Below are 14,750 nucleotides of genomic sequence, written 5' to 3' on the forward strand. Positions count from 1 at the left end.
CTGACAGCTCGCTGTGTAGAATTGAAAGTGGTATCGTATTATACCAGGCTGTGCACGAGGTTTACCTCAAGAGAGTCTCCTGATATTACCAGAGCGCAGTCGTGCTTCCTCCTGAAAGCGTTGAGCTCGAGGTGGGCCTCGCTGCGTGTGGTCACCTGCAAGCACAGAGAAAAGTACAGCGTCAGCTGTCTATTAGACGCACATTGGCTCACGCTGAAGCATGCACGCAGCGATAGTAATCTGATCCAAATAAACTAGAGAGCTTAACCACACCAAAAGCAGAAGAATACAGCTGCTGATGTCAACCGTCAGCTCTGTTAAAGCCTGTGACCCAAGCCAACTGCTTAACTGTCACACGGCCATGTCTGCCTGTTACTCTCGCGTGGAAGAGTTTCAGACAGGAAATGAGGCTCTGGGTCTGCTCGATCGAATCTTAACGGATAGGCCGAAGCTTAATTCCAATACAAATGTGCCAGTTCGTGACAGAGATTCAGAAAAAGCATGCGCAGGCTTTAATAATGTAATAACCGGAGACTGAAGTGAAGCTTTCAACACAATACATCTAGTGTAATCGAGTAAATAATGAAATCTAAGAAGGACTCGATCCGTGCACATCAATCCATCTGGAGCTGTTCGTCAGAAGAGGATGTTTTTTTTTAATCAAGGAGCGTACACACTTTGGCCATTCATCTGTCAACTTCAAAACACATTTAGACTCTTATCCAGATTTCATTCGTATCGAAAGAGGAAGTCGCTCCAGATGCAGGGCCTCTCGGGCGCCCTAGCCCTCCGGGGGTGGCGCGATTGTTTTTAATGCTGTGCCAGACATTGTCTTCGTTTTCGGGTAACGACAGCACTGCCTTAACCCGAGGGCCGAGACTCTCTCCGCTTTGGCAGCCATCCATACAGAACACACACAGGTAAAGGGAAAGAACGACCTCTGTTTGACTCCCCTAAGGGAATATCCAAGCTGCGTAACTATATTGGGATGGTTGTAGGTCATGAACTGAACACCTTTGCCAAGGACTGTAAAGCAGACATGTTCAGAAGTAAAATGATAAATGTAACCCTGATAATAATATTATAAGAATATATAATAATAAGGAAAACTCGATTGTTTCTTTGAAGCTTCCTGAAATCACTTCTGTATATGCAAGGGGTGTTCACACGGCAACTTTTACTCCGGTGTAGCACCGGGGCTGCCCCGGTAGAGCGTTCACACGGTACAAAGTTATACCGGTGTAGCCCCTGAAAGCTGCTTAAACCGGTGCAAATCTAACCCTGCTCGGGACGTGGTTTAAGAAATTTACTCCGGAGTAAATGCTAGTTTGCGGGGCAGCACCGATATAAAATGGGACGTCTGAACGCTACAGGGGTAGACTCGCTACGCGTGAGGAGAGTTGATTACATACGGGCATTGCATAATTTGCATCCTGGTATTTTGCGCTTCCAAAATGGCGAATATCAACAACAACAGAACTGCGTGTCTTCCAGTGTTGCCAGATTGGGCGGTTTTAAGTGCATTTTGGCGGATCTGAACATATTTTGGGCTGGAAAACGTCAGCAGTATCTGGCGACACTGGTGTATTCATCCACGTTGTTTTCCCGGTGCTTGGTGATGCCATGACAACCGGGAAAAGGAAGTACATTTTCACGCATGCGCATATTTCATTTCCGCATTATTACTATCGTATAGCACGGTCGCAAAAACTGCCGTGTGAACGCAAGTGGGGCTGCACCGGTGCTAACGCTTCTCTCTAGTAAGCAGGTTTGTGACGTGTGAACGCTGCACAAAATTTACACCGGTGTAGGATATATCGCAACAAAATACATCGGTGCAGCATCGATGCAAATATGTGCCGTATGAACACCCCTGCAGACACTGCGGTTTGCCTTTGCACGACAGAACGCATCACTGGCTAGTTCTACGCATCACTAGCTAACCCCCATCGCACCACAGCTACCATCTGGAGAAGGTGACGTATCCCATGCGCAGCTTGTCCAAATGTTGCTCATGTAACATTACCGAGCAGCTCAACACAGAGATGTGATGTGTGGAGAAGTTATGAAGAGGTTATCTGTCCTCTTCTGCATCCATAAGCTCCCGGATTGGCTCGTGTTGTGCTGTATAAAAGATCAGGTGGAATAAGGTGTCGATTATACGGAGAGCTAAATGAGAGGACACTTACAGGCCTAAAGACGTGGATGTCCTGACTACGGGTCACCAAGTGGGCATTCTTGGCCGTGCAAGTAGCCGTCTCCAGCTTGTCTCCGGTCAGCATCCAAACCTTTCCAAACGACAACAAAGTGAAATATTACACAGTGACATCTTCAGTTTATTATTATTATTCCCCTGATTGCTGAGTAGGCGGGGCTTAAAGAGGCACTCATGCTCCCTGACACACACTGATCCACACTGTTGAAACACACACGTGTAGAGTCGCTAGGTGGAGACACGCAAAACACTGACTAACCAATTGGAATAGAAAACTAAAGCATTTTCTAAAGCAGGATTCACGCTGTTGTGTAAAAAACAAAAAACAAAGGCAGTTTAGTATTGCGAGTAGCGAAAGTGTGCAGAAATGAAAGATTTTGGGGTGGTGTTTAAATCGAAGTCTAATCCTTTAAAATAACATGCAATCCGATTTATTCCAAATATTTTCATTCTATTTAATTAACTGTCAAAATGATGGAAAACCACCGAGAAACATTTAATTGAAAAAAAAAAGTTTGAATACTAAAAGGAGGAAACGCAAATACACCTCGTTGGACCATCTACAAAATCACCTGAAGACGTTATACTTGGTATTTGCTACTTGGAGAGTTGATAATTGGTGCTTGACAGTCGGCGGGGCGGTGCCTGGTGCTTGACGGTCGGCGGGGCGGTGCCTGGTGCTTGACAGTCGGCTGACAGCCTGCGGGGCGGTGCTCGACAGTCGGCGGGGCGGTGCTTGACAGTTGGCGGGGCGGTGCCTGGTGCTTGACAGTCGGTGGGGCGGTGCCTGGTGCTTGATACGTAGTACTTGATACTCAGAGGGGTGATGTGATGCTTGGTGCCTGGAGGGGCAGTGCTTGGCACTTGGTACTTTTAGGGGCAATGCTTGGAGGGGCGATGCTTGGTGCTTGGAGGGGCGATGCTGGGTACTTGATACTTGGAGGGGCGATGCTTGGAGAAGCAATGCTGGGTACTTGATACTTGGAGGGGCAATGGTTGGTGCTTGGAGGAGCGAGGCTTCGTACTTGGAGGGGCAATACTTGGTACTTGGAGGGGCGATGCTTGGTGCTTGGAGGGGCGATGCTGGGTACTTGATACTTGGAGGGGCGATGCTTGGAGAAGCAATGCTGGGTACTTGATACTTGGAGGGGCAATGGTTGGTGCTTGGAGGAGCGAGGCTTCATACTTGGAGGGGCAATACTTGGTACTTGGAGGGGCGATGCTTGGTACTTGGAGGGGCGATGCTTGGAGGGTCAAGGCTTGGTAATTGAAGGGGCAATATTTGGCACTTGGAGGGGCGATGCTTTTTACTTGAAGGGGCGATGCTTGGAGGGTCAAGGTTTGGTACTTGAAGGGGCAGTACTTGGTACTTGATACTTGGAGGGGCGATGCTTGGTGCTTGGAGGGGCGATGCTTGGAGGGTCAAGGTTTGGTACTCGAAGGGGCAATACTTGGTACTTGATACTTGGAGGGGCGATGCTTGGTGCTTGGAGGGGTGATGCTTGGAGGATCAAGGTTTGGTACTTGAAGGGGCAATACTTGGTACTTGATACTTGGAGGGGCGATGCTTGGTGCTTGGAGGGGCGATGCTTGGAGAACTCCATTAGCACATTTTTTTCCTCGCACATCTTCCAACTTATTTCACACTTGTATTCCATCAAATTCTGCATCTTCTCCAAACATCTCCCCACAGTACTCGACTGTGATCCCTACATTCTTCTTTTGCACTCTGCTTTTCAACACATCCCACTGCCTTTAATCAGGCATCAAGCTGCTCTCTGCATTATAGGTGCAATAGCAGCATTTTATCCTTATAACTACTACAAATAACCTGGAAAATATGCAGAACATGCTAAAAATAATGGTTTACACCACGGCCTCAGCACAAGTGTATTAGCGCCAGGTCATGAAGGCCTGCTTGTTTGTGTGTAAATGGGCTCCTTGTTGTAGACACTTCCTAATGCCCCTTCACTTCCCCCCCCATATTTGGATTGTTCAGAAGGAAAAAAGCATGGTGCTAACCACCAAGCACAGCCAGTAAGCGTGCACACACACACACGCACAGTAATTCATTAATAGTGAATGCGACATTCCTTCTGGTCAGGTTTGTAGCTGCAATCTGTATAAAGTAGGTTTTTTTTTTTTCCAATTTCATTAACTTATCTAATTTTGCTTCCTTTATATGACTGGAATTTATATATACACCTGCACCAAGAGAAATTCTGTGAACAATGACTACAGACTACTACAGAATTATTGGCACCCTTTAAGAGAATGGCCAAGAGGTGATCCGATAAAATAAACACACCGTTATTCAAATTTTCCATTCAAACAACTAGAATACGTATGTGCACATTTCAGTTTTTTTAAGAGTAACTTAATCCATATAATGATCCCGGATATCAAAATCAATGAAGTGGGTGTAGGGGGACAATATTTTCCAATATCCATCTTTGTCTTAAGATCAAACAACACTGAAAACCTGCAGTCGGAATTAAAACCGACAGAACGTTTTTCACTTGCACAGACGGGGTTTAAGATCCTTCTAGAAGTGTTCTCCATCGACATGGGACATAACAGGAAAGGGGCTGAGTGCTGTTGACAAAGTTATATTAATTTTCTAGAAAGGGTGCCAATGACTCTAGACACTGACTGTACACCTTGTGCTACAAAAAAAAGTGTCTGAATCTGATTATTAGACCTCGTCCGAGTACTGGAAGTAAACTCTTGGTAAACACAAGTGTCTCACTTTAATGCCAGCGTTGCGCAGGATCTCCAGCGTTGGCCTCACGTCAGCCTGGAGCTGGTCCTCGACACCAGTCAGACACAGCAGCTCCATCTCCATCTCCAGACTCTCGAGGACCGTGGCGACCTTCAGTGAACGGTCGTGGACGCTCAGCTTGGCCTGGACGTAGCGCGCCTATGGGATACGAACATATCCTGACACGTCGATTTGACAAAACGCCACATCTTTTAGGATCGTTTCAAATGCTTTTTTGGAAACGTGCTCAATTGCTGTTCAAGCGGTGCTTGAAAGTTTGTGAACCTTTCAGTATTTCTGCATAAATAATATATCATCAGTCATACAAATAGATCAGGAACCCAATTAAACAAATAAGAAAATATTTTAAGTGATCCTACAGTGGTGCTTGAAAGTTTGTGAACCCTTTAGAATTTTCTATATTTCTGCATAAATAAGACCTAAAACAACATCAGATTTTCACACAAGTCCTAAAAGTAGATAAAGAGAACCCAGTTAAACACATGAGACAAAAATATTATACTTGGTTATTTATTTATTGAGGAAAATGATCCAATATTACATATCTGTGAATGGCAAAAGTATGTGAACCTCTAGGATTAGCAGTTAATTTGAAGGTGAAATTAGAGTCAGGTGTTTTCAATCAATGGGATGACAATCAGGTGTGAGTGGGCACCCTGTTTTATTTAAAGAACAGGGATCTATCAAAGTCTGATCTTCACAACACGTTTGTGGAAGTGTATCATGGCACAAACAAAGGGGATTTCTGAGGACCTCAGAAAAAGCGTTGCTGATGCTCATCAGGGTGGAAAAGGTTACAAAACCATCTCTAAAGAGTTTGGACTCCACCAATCCACAGTCAGACAGATTGTGTACAAATGGAGGAAATTCAATACCACTGTTACCCTCCCCAGGAGTGGTTGACCAACAAAGATCACTCCAAGAGCAAGGCATATAATAGTCAGAAAGGCCACAAAGGACCCCAGGGTAACTTCTAAGCAACTGAAGGCCTTGCTCAAATTGGCTAATATTAATGAGTCCACCATCAGGAGAACACTGAACAACAATGGTGTGCATGGCAGGGTTGCAAGGAGAAAGTCACTGCTCTCCAAAAAGAACATTGCTGCTCGTCTGCAGTTTGCTAAACATCACGTGGACAAGCCAGAAGGCTATTGGAAAAATGTTTTGTGGACGGATGAGACCAAAATAGAACTTTTTGTTTCAAATGGGAAGCGTTATGTTTGGAGAAAGGAAAACACTGCATTCCAGCATAAGAACCTTATCCCATCTGTGAAACATGGTGGTGGTATCATTATGGTTTGGGCCTGTTTTGCTGCATCTGTGCCAGCACGGCTTGCCATCATTGATGGAACAATGAATTCTGAATTATACCAGTGAATTCTAAAGGAAAATGTCAGGACATCTGTCCATGAACTGAATCTCAAGAGAAGGTGGGTCATGCAGCAAGACAACGACCCTAAGCACACAAGTCGTTCTACCAAAGAATGGTTAAAGAAGAATAAAATTCATGTTTTGGAATGGCCAAGTCAAAGTCCTGACCTTAATTCAATCAGAATGTTGTGGAAGGACCTGAAGTGAGCAGTTCATGTGAGGAAACCCATGTGAGGTGTTCTGTACGGAGGAATGGGCTAAAATTCCTCCAAGCCGGTGTGCAGGACTGATCAACAGTTACCAGAAATGTTTAGTTGCAGTTATTGCTGCACAAGGGGGTCACACCAGATACTGAAAGCCAAGGTTCACATACTTTTGCCACTCACAGATATGTAATATTGGATCATTTTCCTCAATAAATAAATGACCAAGTATAATATTTTTGTCTCATTTGTTTAACTGGGTTCTCTTTATCTACTTTTAAGACTTGTGTGAAAATCTAATGATGTTTTAGGTCATTTTTATGCAGAAATATGGAAAATTCTAAAGGGTTCACAAACTTTCAAGCACCACTGTATGTGTGTGAGTGGCAAAAGTTTGTGAACCTCTAGGATTAACAGTTAATTTGAAGGTGGTCATTCGACACCTGATTGTCATCCCAGTGATGAACAAGAGTGCTCTGAGAGCACAATATCCCTCGCTACAATATATTGCAAACGAAACTGCAATATGGGTATTACTGTCCCATTTGCCAAGTTTCGTGAAATTCCTCCAACAATTGTGAGAGGAGTTGATTTCAGAAGGAAAAATAACACTCATGAAATTGTCAAAGTATAGTTTTGTTAATCACGGGCTGTAACTCTGGTAAAATGCGACCCAATTTAACGAAATTACGATATGCGTATTACCGACATACAACAAAGCCTTTTGCCAGGTTTCGTGAAATTCCTCCAAAAATTGTGAGGGAAGTTGATTTCAGAAAGCAAGCAGACCTTGATGAAATTGCCAAAGTTTGTTAATAATCAAGGGCATAACTCTGGTAAAATTTGCCCAAATTAAATGAAATGTCAATATGCGTATAACTGTCATATAGCAAAGGCTTTTGCCAAGTTTGGTGAAATTCCTCCACAAATTGAGAGAGGAGTTGATGTCAGAAGAACGTACACCCTCATGAAATTGTCAAAAGCACAAGTTATTTAATCAAGGGTCAAAACTCTGGTCAAATTTTCACAAACAAAATTAAATCGCAATATGTGTATTATCGTCATATAACAAGGCCTTTTGCCAAGCTTCAAGAAATTCGTCCAAAAATTGAGAGAGGATTTGATTTCAGAAAGCGAGCACACCTTCATGAAATTGTGAAAGTACAAGGTTGTTAATCAAGGGCTGTAACTCTGGTAAAATGCGACCCAATTTAACAAAATTACGATATGCGTATTACCGACATACAACAAAGCCTTTTGCCAGGTTTCGTGAAATTCCTCCAAAAATTGTGAGGGAAGCTGATTTCAGAAAGCAAGCAGACCTTGATGAAATTGCCAAAGTTTGTTAATAATCAAGGGCATAACTCTGGTAAAGTCTGCCCATATTAAACGAAATTTCAATATGCGTATAACGGTCATATAACAAAGGCTTTTGCCAAGTTTGGTGAAATTCCTCCACAAATTGTGAGAGGAGTTGATTTCAGAAGAACGTACACCCTTATGAAATTGTCAAAAGTACAAGTTATTTAATCAAGACTCAAAACTCTGGTCAAATTTTCACAAACGAAATTAAATCGCAATATGCGTATTACCGTCATATAACAAGGCCTTTTGCCAAGCTTCGAGAAATTCGTCCAAAAATTGAGAGAGGAGTTGATGTCAGAAGGCGAGCACACCTTCATAAAATTGTGAAAGTACAAGGTTGTTAATCAAGGGCTGTAACTCTGGTAAAATGCGACCCAATTGAACAAAATAACAATATGCGCGGTACCGACATATCACAATGCTTTTTGCCAAGTTTTGTGAAATTCCTCCAAAAACTGTAAGACGAGTTGATTTCAGAAAGCAAGCGCACACTCGTGAAATTGTCAAAGTATAATTTTGTTAATCAAGGGCTGTAACTCTGGTAAAATGCGACCAAATTTAACAAAATTAGAATATGCACACTACCAACATATACCAAAGAATCCTGCCAAGTTTTGTAAAATTCCTCCAAAAATTGTAAGAGGAGTTGATTTCAGAAGGTGAGCACCCTTCCCGGGACGGACGGACGGACGGATGGATGGAAATCGCCACGACATAATCCCCCTTCGGGCCTTTCGGCCAGTGGGGGATAAAAACACCAGACACTAACTTCACCTTCAAATAAACTGCTAATCCTAGGAGTTCACATACTTTTGCAACTCACAGGTATTCAAGAAATAAATAAAACTAGCCTTAAAAAAAAAAAAAGACAGAAATAATGAATCAAATCATAACCTAATGCTTTTTAAAGATTCCTTTCAGTCGCAAAAACATCACGTGACTGAAGATTCAGGATGTTATCCCAAGATTAAATATTGGCAGCTCCAGTTACTTCATAATAATAAAGAAAGAAAAAAGAAAGAACAACTTTATTCATCACACACTTGCGAAATTCCTCTCTGCATTTAACCCATCTGAAGCAGTAAACACACACATGAACAATGAACACACACACACACACACACACACACCACCCAGAGCAGTGAGCAGCCATGCTAACAGCACCCGGGGAGCAGTTGGGAGTTAGGCGCCTCACTCAAGGGCACCTCAGCCCAAGGCCGTCCCATATTAACCTAACTGCACGTCTTTAGACTGTGGGGGAAACCAGAGCACCCGGAGGAAACCCACGCAGACACCAAGAGATCATACAAACTCCACACAGAAAGGCCCTCGCCGGCCGCCGGACTCGAACCCAGAACCTTCTTGCTGTGAGGTGACCGTGCTAACCACTACACCGCCGTGCCACCCCATTATTAATAAAAAATAATAATACAGAGTGTTTCAAACAAATCTGATATCATTCTGGGATATTTACATCTCAAATAATATCAAATATTTTGAAACACCCTGTATTCCACAACACAACCCACGGACTGATCCGCCCGTCTCGATCCGAATCGTGATGAGGACTTAAAAGCTAGTGATCTGATGCAGGTTGAGTGTGAGAACGCTACAAGAAGCCACAGCTATTAAGAACTGATTCCACAACATGAACGGAGCCGAGTGTTTGTTTTGAAGTTGGCTTCGCTCTGAAAAACTCATCCCACGATCATAAATGATCCTGTAAATCAAGCGAAGTCCAGTGCCATAATACGCAGCTGCCAAATGCCAAATCGGAGCGTGGAGGGCGTCGCCGTGAAACAGTGAATGAGATAAAGGCAACACAATGTGTGCGTGAGTCACACAGGAACACACTCTCACTTGGTGAGTCACACACACACTGAGTCATCGCCGCCCACCAGCTCACACACAATTATACACTCGAGCAGTTTGAAAAAGGGGGTTAGAAAGTCGTGTGTGTGTGGGTGGGTGTCTCAGTGTGTGTGTGTATAGGCAACCAATACTGAGACATTCTGGGGTAATCCCGATCCCTGTGGAAAACTTGTTGCTTTCAAATTCTTGTTTTGAAACTGTTAGAGGTTGTACGGTTCCTCAGCAACTATCTAAAGTTCAGTCTGCACCTGGATATTTTGGCTAGAAAAAAATTACAAACAACAACAACAACACAGAAAATTAGAGCAGCTCAGATATCAGGCCTCTTTTCCACAGGAGGCCATGTGATTGCACCCATGCACTACCGTTCAAAAGTTTGGGGTCACCCAGACAATTGTGTGTTTTCCATGAAAAGTCACACTTTTATTTACCGCCATAAGTTGTAAAATGAATAGAAAATATAGTCAAGACATTTTTCTGGCCATTTTGAGCATTTAATCGACCCCACAAATGTGATGCTCCAGAAACTCAATCTGCTCAAAGGAAGGTCAGTTTTATAGCTTCTCTAAAGAGCTAAACTGTTTTCAGCTGTGCTAACGTGATTGTACAAGGGTTTTCTAATCATCCATTAGCCTTCTGAGGCAATGAGCAAACACATTGTACCATTAGAACACTGGAGTGAGAGTTGCTGGAAATGGGCCTCTATACACCTATGGAGATATTGCACCAAAAACCAGACATTTGCAGCTAGAATAGTCATTTACCACATTAGCAATGTATAGAGTGGATTTCTGATTAGTTTAAAGTGATCTTCATTGAAAAGAACAGTGCTTTTCTTTCAAAAATAAGGACATTTCAAAGTGACCCCAAACTTTTGAACGGTAGTGCAGGCCCGGCACCAGGAACAGTTTACTAAGGGGGCAATTAGAAATCGCAAGGGGGCAAATATTTTTCATATAGTGTGTAGTAGTGATGGCGGTCTGACAACGTGTTTCAAACAATTAACTGCGCCAACCACAAAACCACGGCCCCGAAGGTTGCTTTAGTACGGGAAAAGCATGTGACATATTACCAGGGCAGTTGCGCTTTATCAACCCCCGTGCCCACCTGCTAACCCTTCCCTCCAATTTTCTCACAGACACGCGTTACAACCGGAAAGATGCCAAACATAAAACAACACACACAAACCTACAGGCAAGTCCTTTAAATTTAAAATACATACAAATAGCTCTGCGGCATGAAAACAAAACGTCAATGCAAGTCTAAGGTACTTGGCTCGGCAGCCAAAATCATAATTTAAAAAAATCAACAGACCCCGCGGCTGCACCAGAGTCAACGCTAACCACTTAATCCACGATCCCAGTTTAGGCGTGTAGGGGACAAAACACTCTGAAGTGATGAATTTTCACCCCCGCTGCATGGGGGTGACGTCAACGACACATATTCTTACGCTATTTGCGCACAAAGCGGACCATATATGAACACATGCACCAACATAAACGGAGATAAAATTAGCCTACAAAGAAAGAAAATGGATTCACAATGTGATTGAATTCGTTTAATTCGGTGGGGGAAAGACTACTCCCGTAAACTTGACCGCATATTACAGGATATTGCAGAGACAGTGCACTTGTGTCATAACAACCAATCAGATTTGTTCTACCGTGCCAGTTTTAGTAGTGATTTATGTGAAATGTATTTTTGTGCAATGTGCAGCCACTTAATATTTCGTATTTGAAAATGCAAATTATTAATACGTCTATAATACATTATATTTTCATAAGAAAACAATTAAGTGATCTGAGTCTCCGTTGAGGGGGCGGGGCTGTAGCCACGAGGGGGCGACGCCCCCTTTCGCCCCCCCCACGGCGCCGGGTCCGCGGTAGTGTAACTCGCTCAGAAATTTCGCCCCTCCCCCCGACGTCTTCACCAAACGTTTCGTATGGATTATTCTAGAAATAAACATTAAGGTCAGCTGAGGTGTGTGTTATTTGAGAGTCAAATCAGTGCCGGTCAACCGCGTCGAGCTTCAACAGCCTGAGCACTTGTTTTGTCTCAGTGCTCAACCTGATGTATAAAACACACCGCGACGGACAACGCAGACCTTCAGAAACGACTGACGTACTCAAATACTCTCGGTCTTCGTACCGTGGACCGTTCCATTTTATTCTAGTCAAGATGAAAATCGCTAAACGCTCACCTCAAAATCCTGATACTGCTCCTCCGTCAGAGATTTCTTCGCCACCACGAGGACTCGCAGCCCCTCACGGGCCATGTTCCCGCACTGCCAGGGGGAAAAAAATAAATAAATTTAACAGAACTACACGGTACAGTCGGCCCTGAGAGTCTGTAACTCAAATTACAGGTTCTGATGTGCTCTCGTTTCTATAGCAACTCATCTGCAGGCGGATACCACCCACTGAATGGGGGGGAAAAAACAAACAAACAAACAAACAAACAAACAAACAAACAAACGGTTCTGTTGTTGGTGCAGCTTTCTGTAATTTCCGCCATTTTAAAACATTTATGGAAGGAGTCTCCAGTGTCAGAAGTTTAAATCGGTCGGTTAAGAGTTAAACTTTGCGCTACCTTTTCAAGAAAGTGCTTTATTGTTTCTCAGGAATATAACAAGCACTGATTTTGCGTGTGTTTTTTTTTTAAAAACTTATTAAGAGGAAAAAAAAAAAGAAGACCTAACTAACTAACATTATTCTATTCACATTCACTGAATATGTTCAATCGTGCGCTCTGACTGGCTTCTCTACTACTAGGCTATCAGCTCATATTGCTGGGATTCAGTCACGTGACTTTTCTTAGAGGTTTTACCGGAAGCGAAACAGCTGGTGGTCTAAACGGCTGCCGTCGTGCAAACAACTGGCGATAAGTTATCAGAGTATGCTCGTAATCTAGAAGCCACTGCTGGCTTTAGATATATTCAGAAGATTGCTATGTGCAATGGAATCGACCCCTACAGTCTGGGAAAGAAGGATTTGTCATGGGCAATTCCATGTAAATGTCAACCACACCATGCAAAAATAAAGCAACATGTAATACATCAAAACCACTCCCAGAGATATCACCTAGGCCTGTATTTTACAGATGTGAATAAGTTGAACCAATTTGTAACCAACCTAATACGTCACTGTCAGTCTTTCTTTCTTATAATGTAAACCCCAAGCTAAAATCAACTTTGATCATGTACAATTCTATATTATTGCCACAAGCCACAGAAATGTATGCTAAAATCCACAAAACAATAGCCATCCTAAATATTATTTAAGAACTTTGATAGTTTTAGCTGATATTTAGAGAGTTTTTCAAAGGGTTATGGTGGTTAAATTGCTGATTTTCTAAACATACGCCATGTCCATTACAGACGCGTCACATCCGTAACGGAATTTCGTCACATCCATAACGCTGACTTTTCCTTCCGAAACTCTGCATGAAATACAAAATATTTTAAACAAAGATTTTTTAATATTCACCTTGGACCCCTCTATCAAATGGATATCTCCATTTCGACATTAGGTTTACAATTTCACAGAATTTGATAAAAATGTACAGTCACCCAAGAAAAGTGATACTTTTTCTGTCACATCCATAACGCATCTTTTATTGGCATTTTCTGGCATGCCCTAGATGTACTATGGGAATTGTTCTTGTTCTATCACTTCTCCAGTATGGTACAGCCTTAAAATATGCAACACCTGTTTAAATACTGGGAGACAATAAAACATGCACTGGGTCATTTGTTGCCATTTTGAGTTCAAGTGTCGCGTCCATAACGCTGGAATTGCTCTCATACGATCTCGAAAACTACCCTTCAGTCGAGTTCCCCGACATCTCGAACTATCTGGTGTTGCAGACGTCCTTCTACACCGCAAAACAGATGAAAGCGTGGAAGAGTATGGAGGCTTACGACTTTTTTTTTTTTACATGTGGCTGGGTAAAGGACCTCGCTATCAAGTCGCTGCCGAATGAATCTTGTATTGTTTTTGCCCGTGTAAGTATGTTTTTAAGCTTTTCGTTCGCATCTTTACAACGAAGTTGAAGTGTAAACGAACAACAGCGGAAACAAAGATCATCAGAAACCCCTTTAAAGACCTGGATCTTAGACGGAGAAGTGATCACGGCGCATTGTAACTGTACGGCTGGGGAAGAATTTCGTCGCGACCTTCGTGCGGATAGACTTTGTGAGGAGTAAATAAAGAAACAGCTGGGGACTTTAGCGCTTCGTGACTTTAAAAAAAAAAAGTACCGTAAAATAACGACACATAGCAAGAAAAGTACTTGGAAAACACTCCCTGCACTGCAAAAAATAAAAATCTTAGGAAGTTTATTTGTCTATTTTCAAGTCAAAACATCTAGCCACTAGGGCTGGGAATCGATCCGGATTTCCTGGATCGATTCGATTTCGATTCATTAGGTCACGATCCGATTCGATCCACGATTCGATCCGATTCGATTCGATATCGATTCATGTACATATTGCTGTATTGTCACTTTAAAACTTTTAAATAAAAACTGACCCTATTGACAAACAGCTCCATGTCTGTTTGTGCTTGTATCTGTGTATGTGTAAGAGGGACACACAGAGAGACAAGAGTTCAAGTTTGAAAGAAAGCTTATTTATTTTGGAATGAAACATATCCAGGTTTTATTTGAAGTCTAAATCAAAATTATGACATTTGGTGGGCCTCTTTTAGTTAAATAACATACCCAGGTCCGGGTTTCTGACCACAAAAAAAATAGCTCATCAGTCAAGAAATTATGTTTGACTGATAAGTCTCAGAGTGTAACAAACTATGACATTTGGTGGCCCTCTTCTAGTTAAATAACATACCCAGGTCTGGGTTTCTGAACACACACACACAAAAAAAATAGCTCATCAGTCAAGAAATTACTGTCTCGCTTAGATGTTTTCGGCTGGGCAAGACATAGC

At 42.6% G+C, this 14,750-nt stretch overlaps 2 protein-coding genes across 3 annotated transcripts in view; both read right to left on the bottom strand.

Annotated features, from left to right (window-relative positions):
- The window catches only part of src (v-src avian sarcoma (Schmidt-Ruppin A-2) viral oncogene homolog), a 409,402-nt gene that overhangs the window by 385,970 nt on the left and 8,682 nt on the right, over positions 1 to 14,750 (bottom strand). The gene's annotated exons all lie outside the window — the stretch shown is intronic.
- LOC132896505 (probable phospholipid-transporting ATPase IIA) overlaps positions 1 to 14,750 on the bottom strand; it is a 154,626-nt gene that overhangs the window by 31,993 nt on the left and 107,883 nt on the right. For both annotated transcript variants that reach the window (XM_060937371.1, XM_060937372.1), the window contains 4 exons: positions 12,009 to 12,092; positions 4,965 to 5,135; positions 2,190 to 2,288; positions 66 to 155 (listed from right to left, as the gene is read on the bottom strand). In XM_060937371.1, coding sequence (XP_060793354.1) covers positions 66 to 155; positions 2,190 to 2,288; positions 4,965 to 5,135; positions 12,009 to 12,092 — 444 coding nt within the window. The remainder of the gene's footprint in view (positions 1 to 65; positions 156 to 2,189; positions 2,289 to 4,964; positions 5,136 to 12,008; positions 12,093 to 14,750) is intronic.

The sequence above is a fragment of the Neoarius graeffei genome, chromosome 13 (assembly GCF_027579695.1).
Source record: "Neoarius graeffei isolate fNeoGra1 chromosome 13, fNeoGra1.pri, whole genome shotgun sequence".
Taxonomy (NCBI): Eukaryota; Metazoa; Chordata; class Actinopteri; order Siluriformes; family Ariidae; genus Neoarius; species Neoarius graeffei.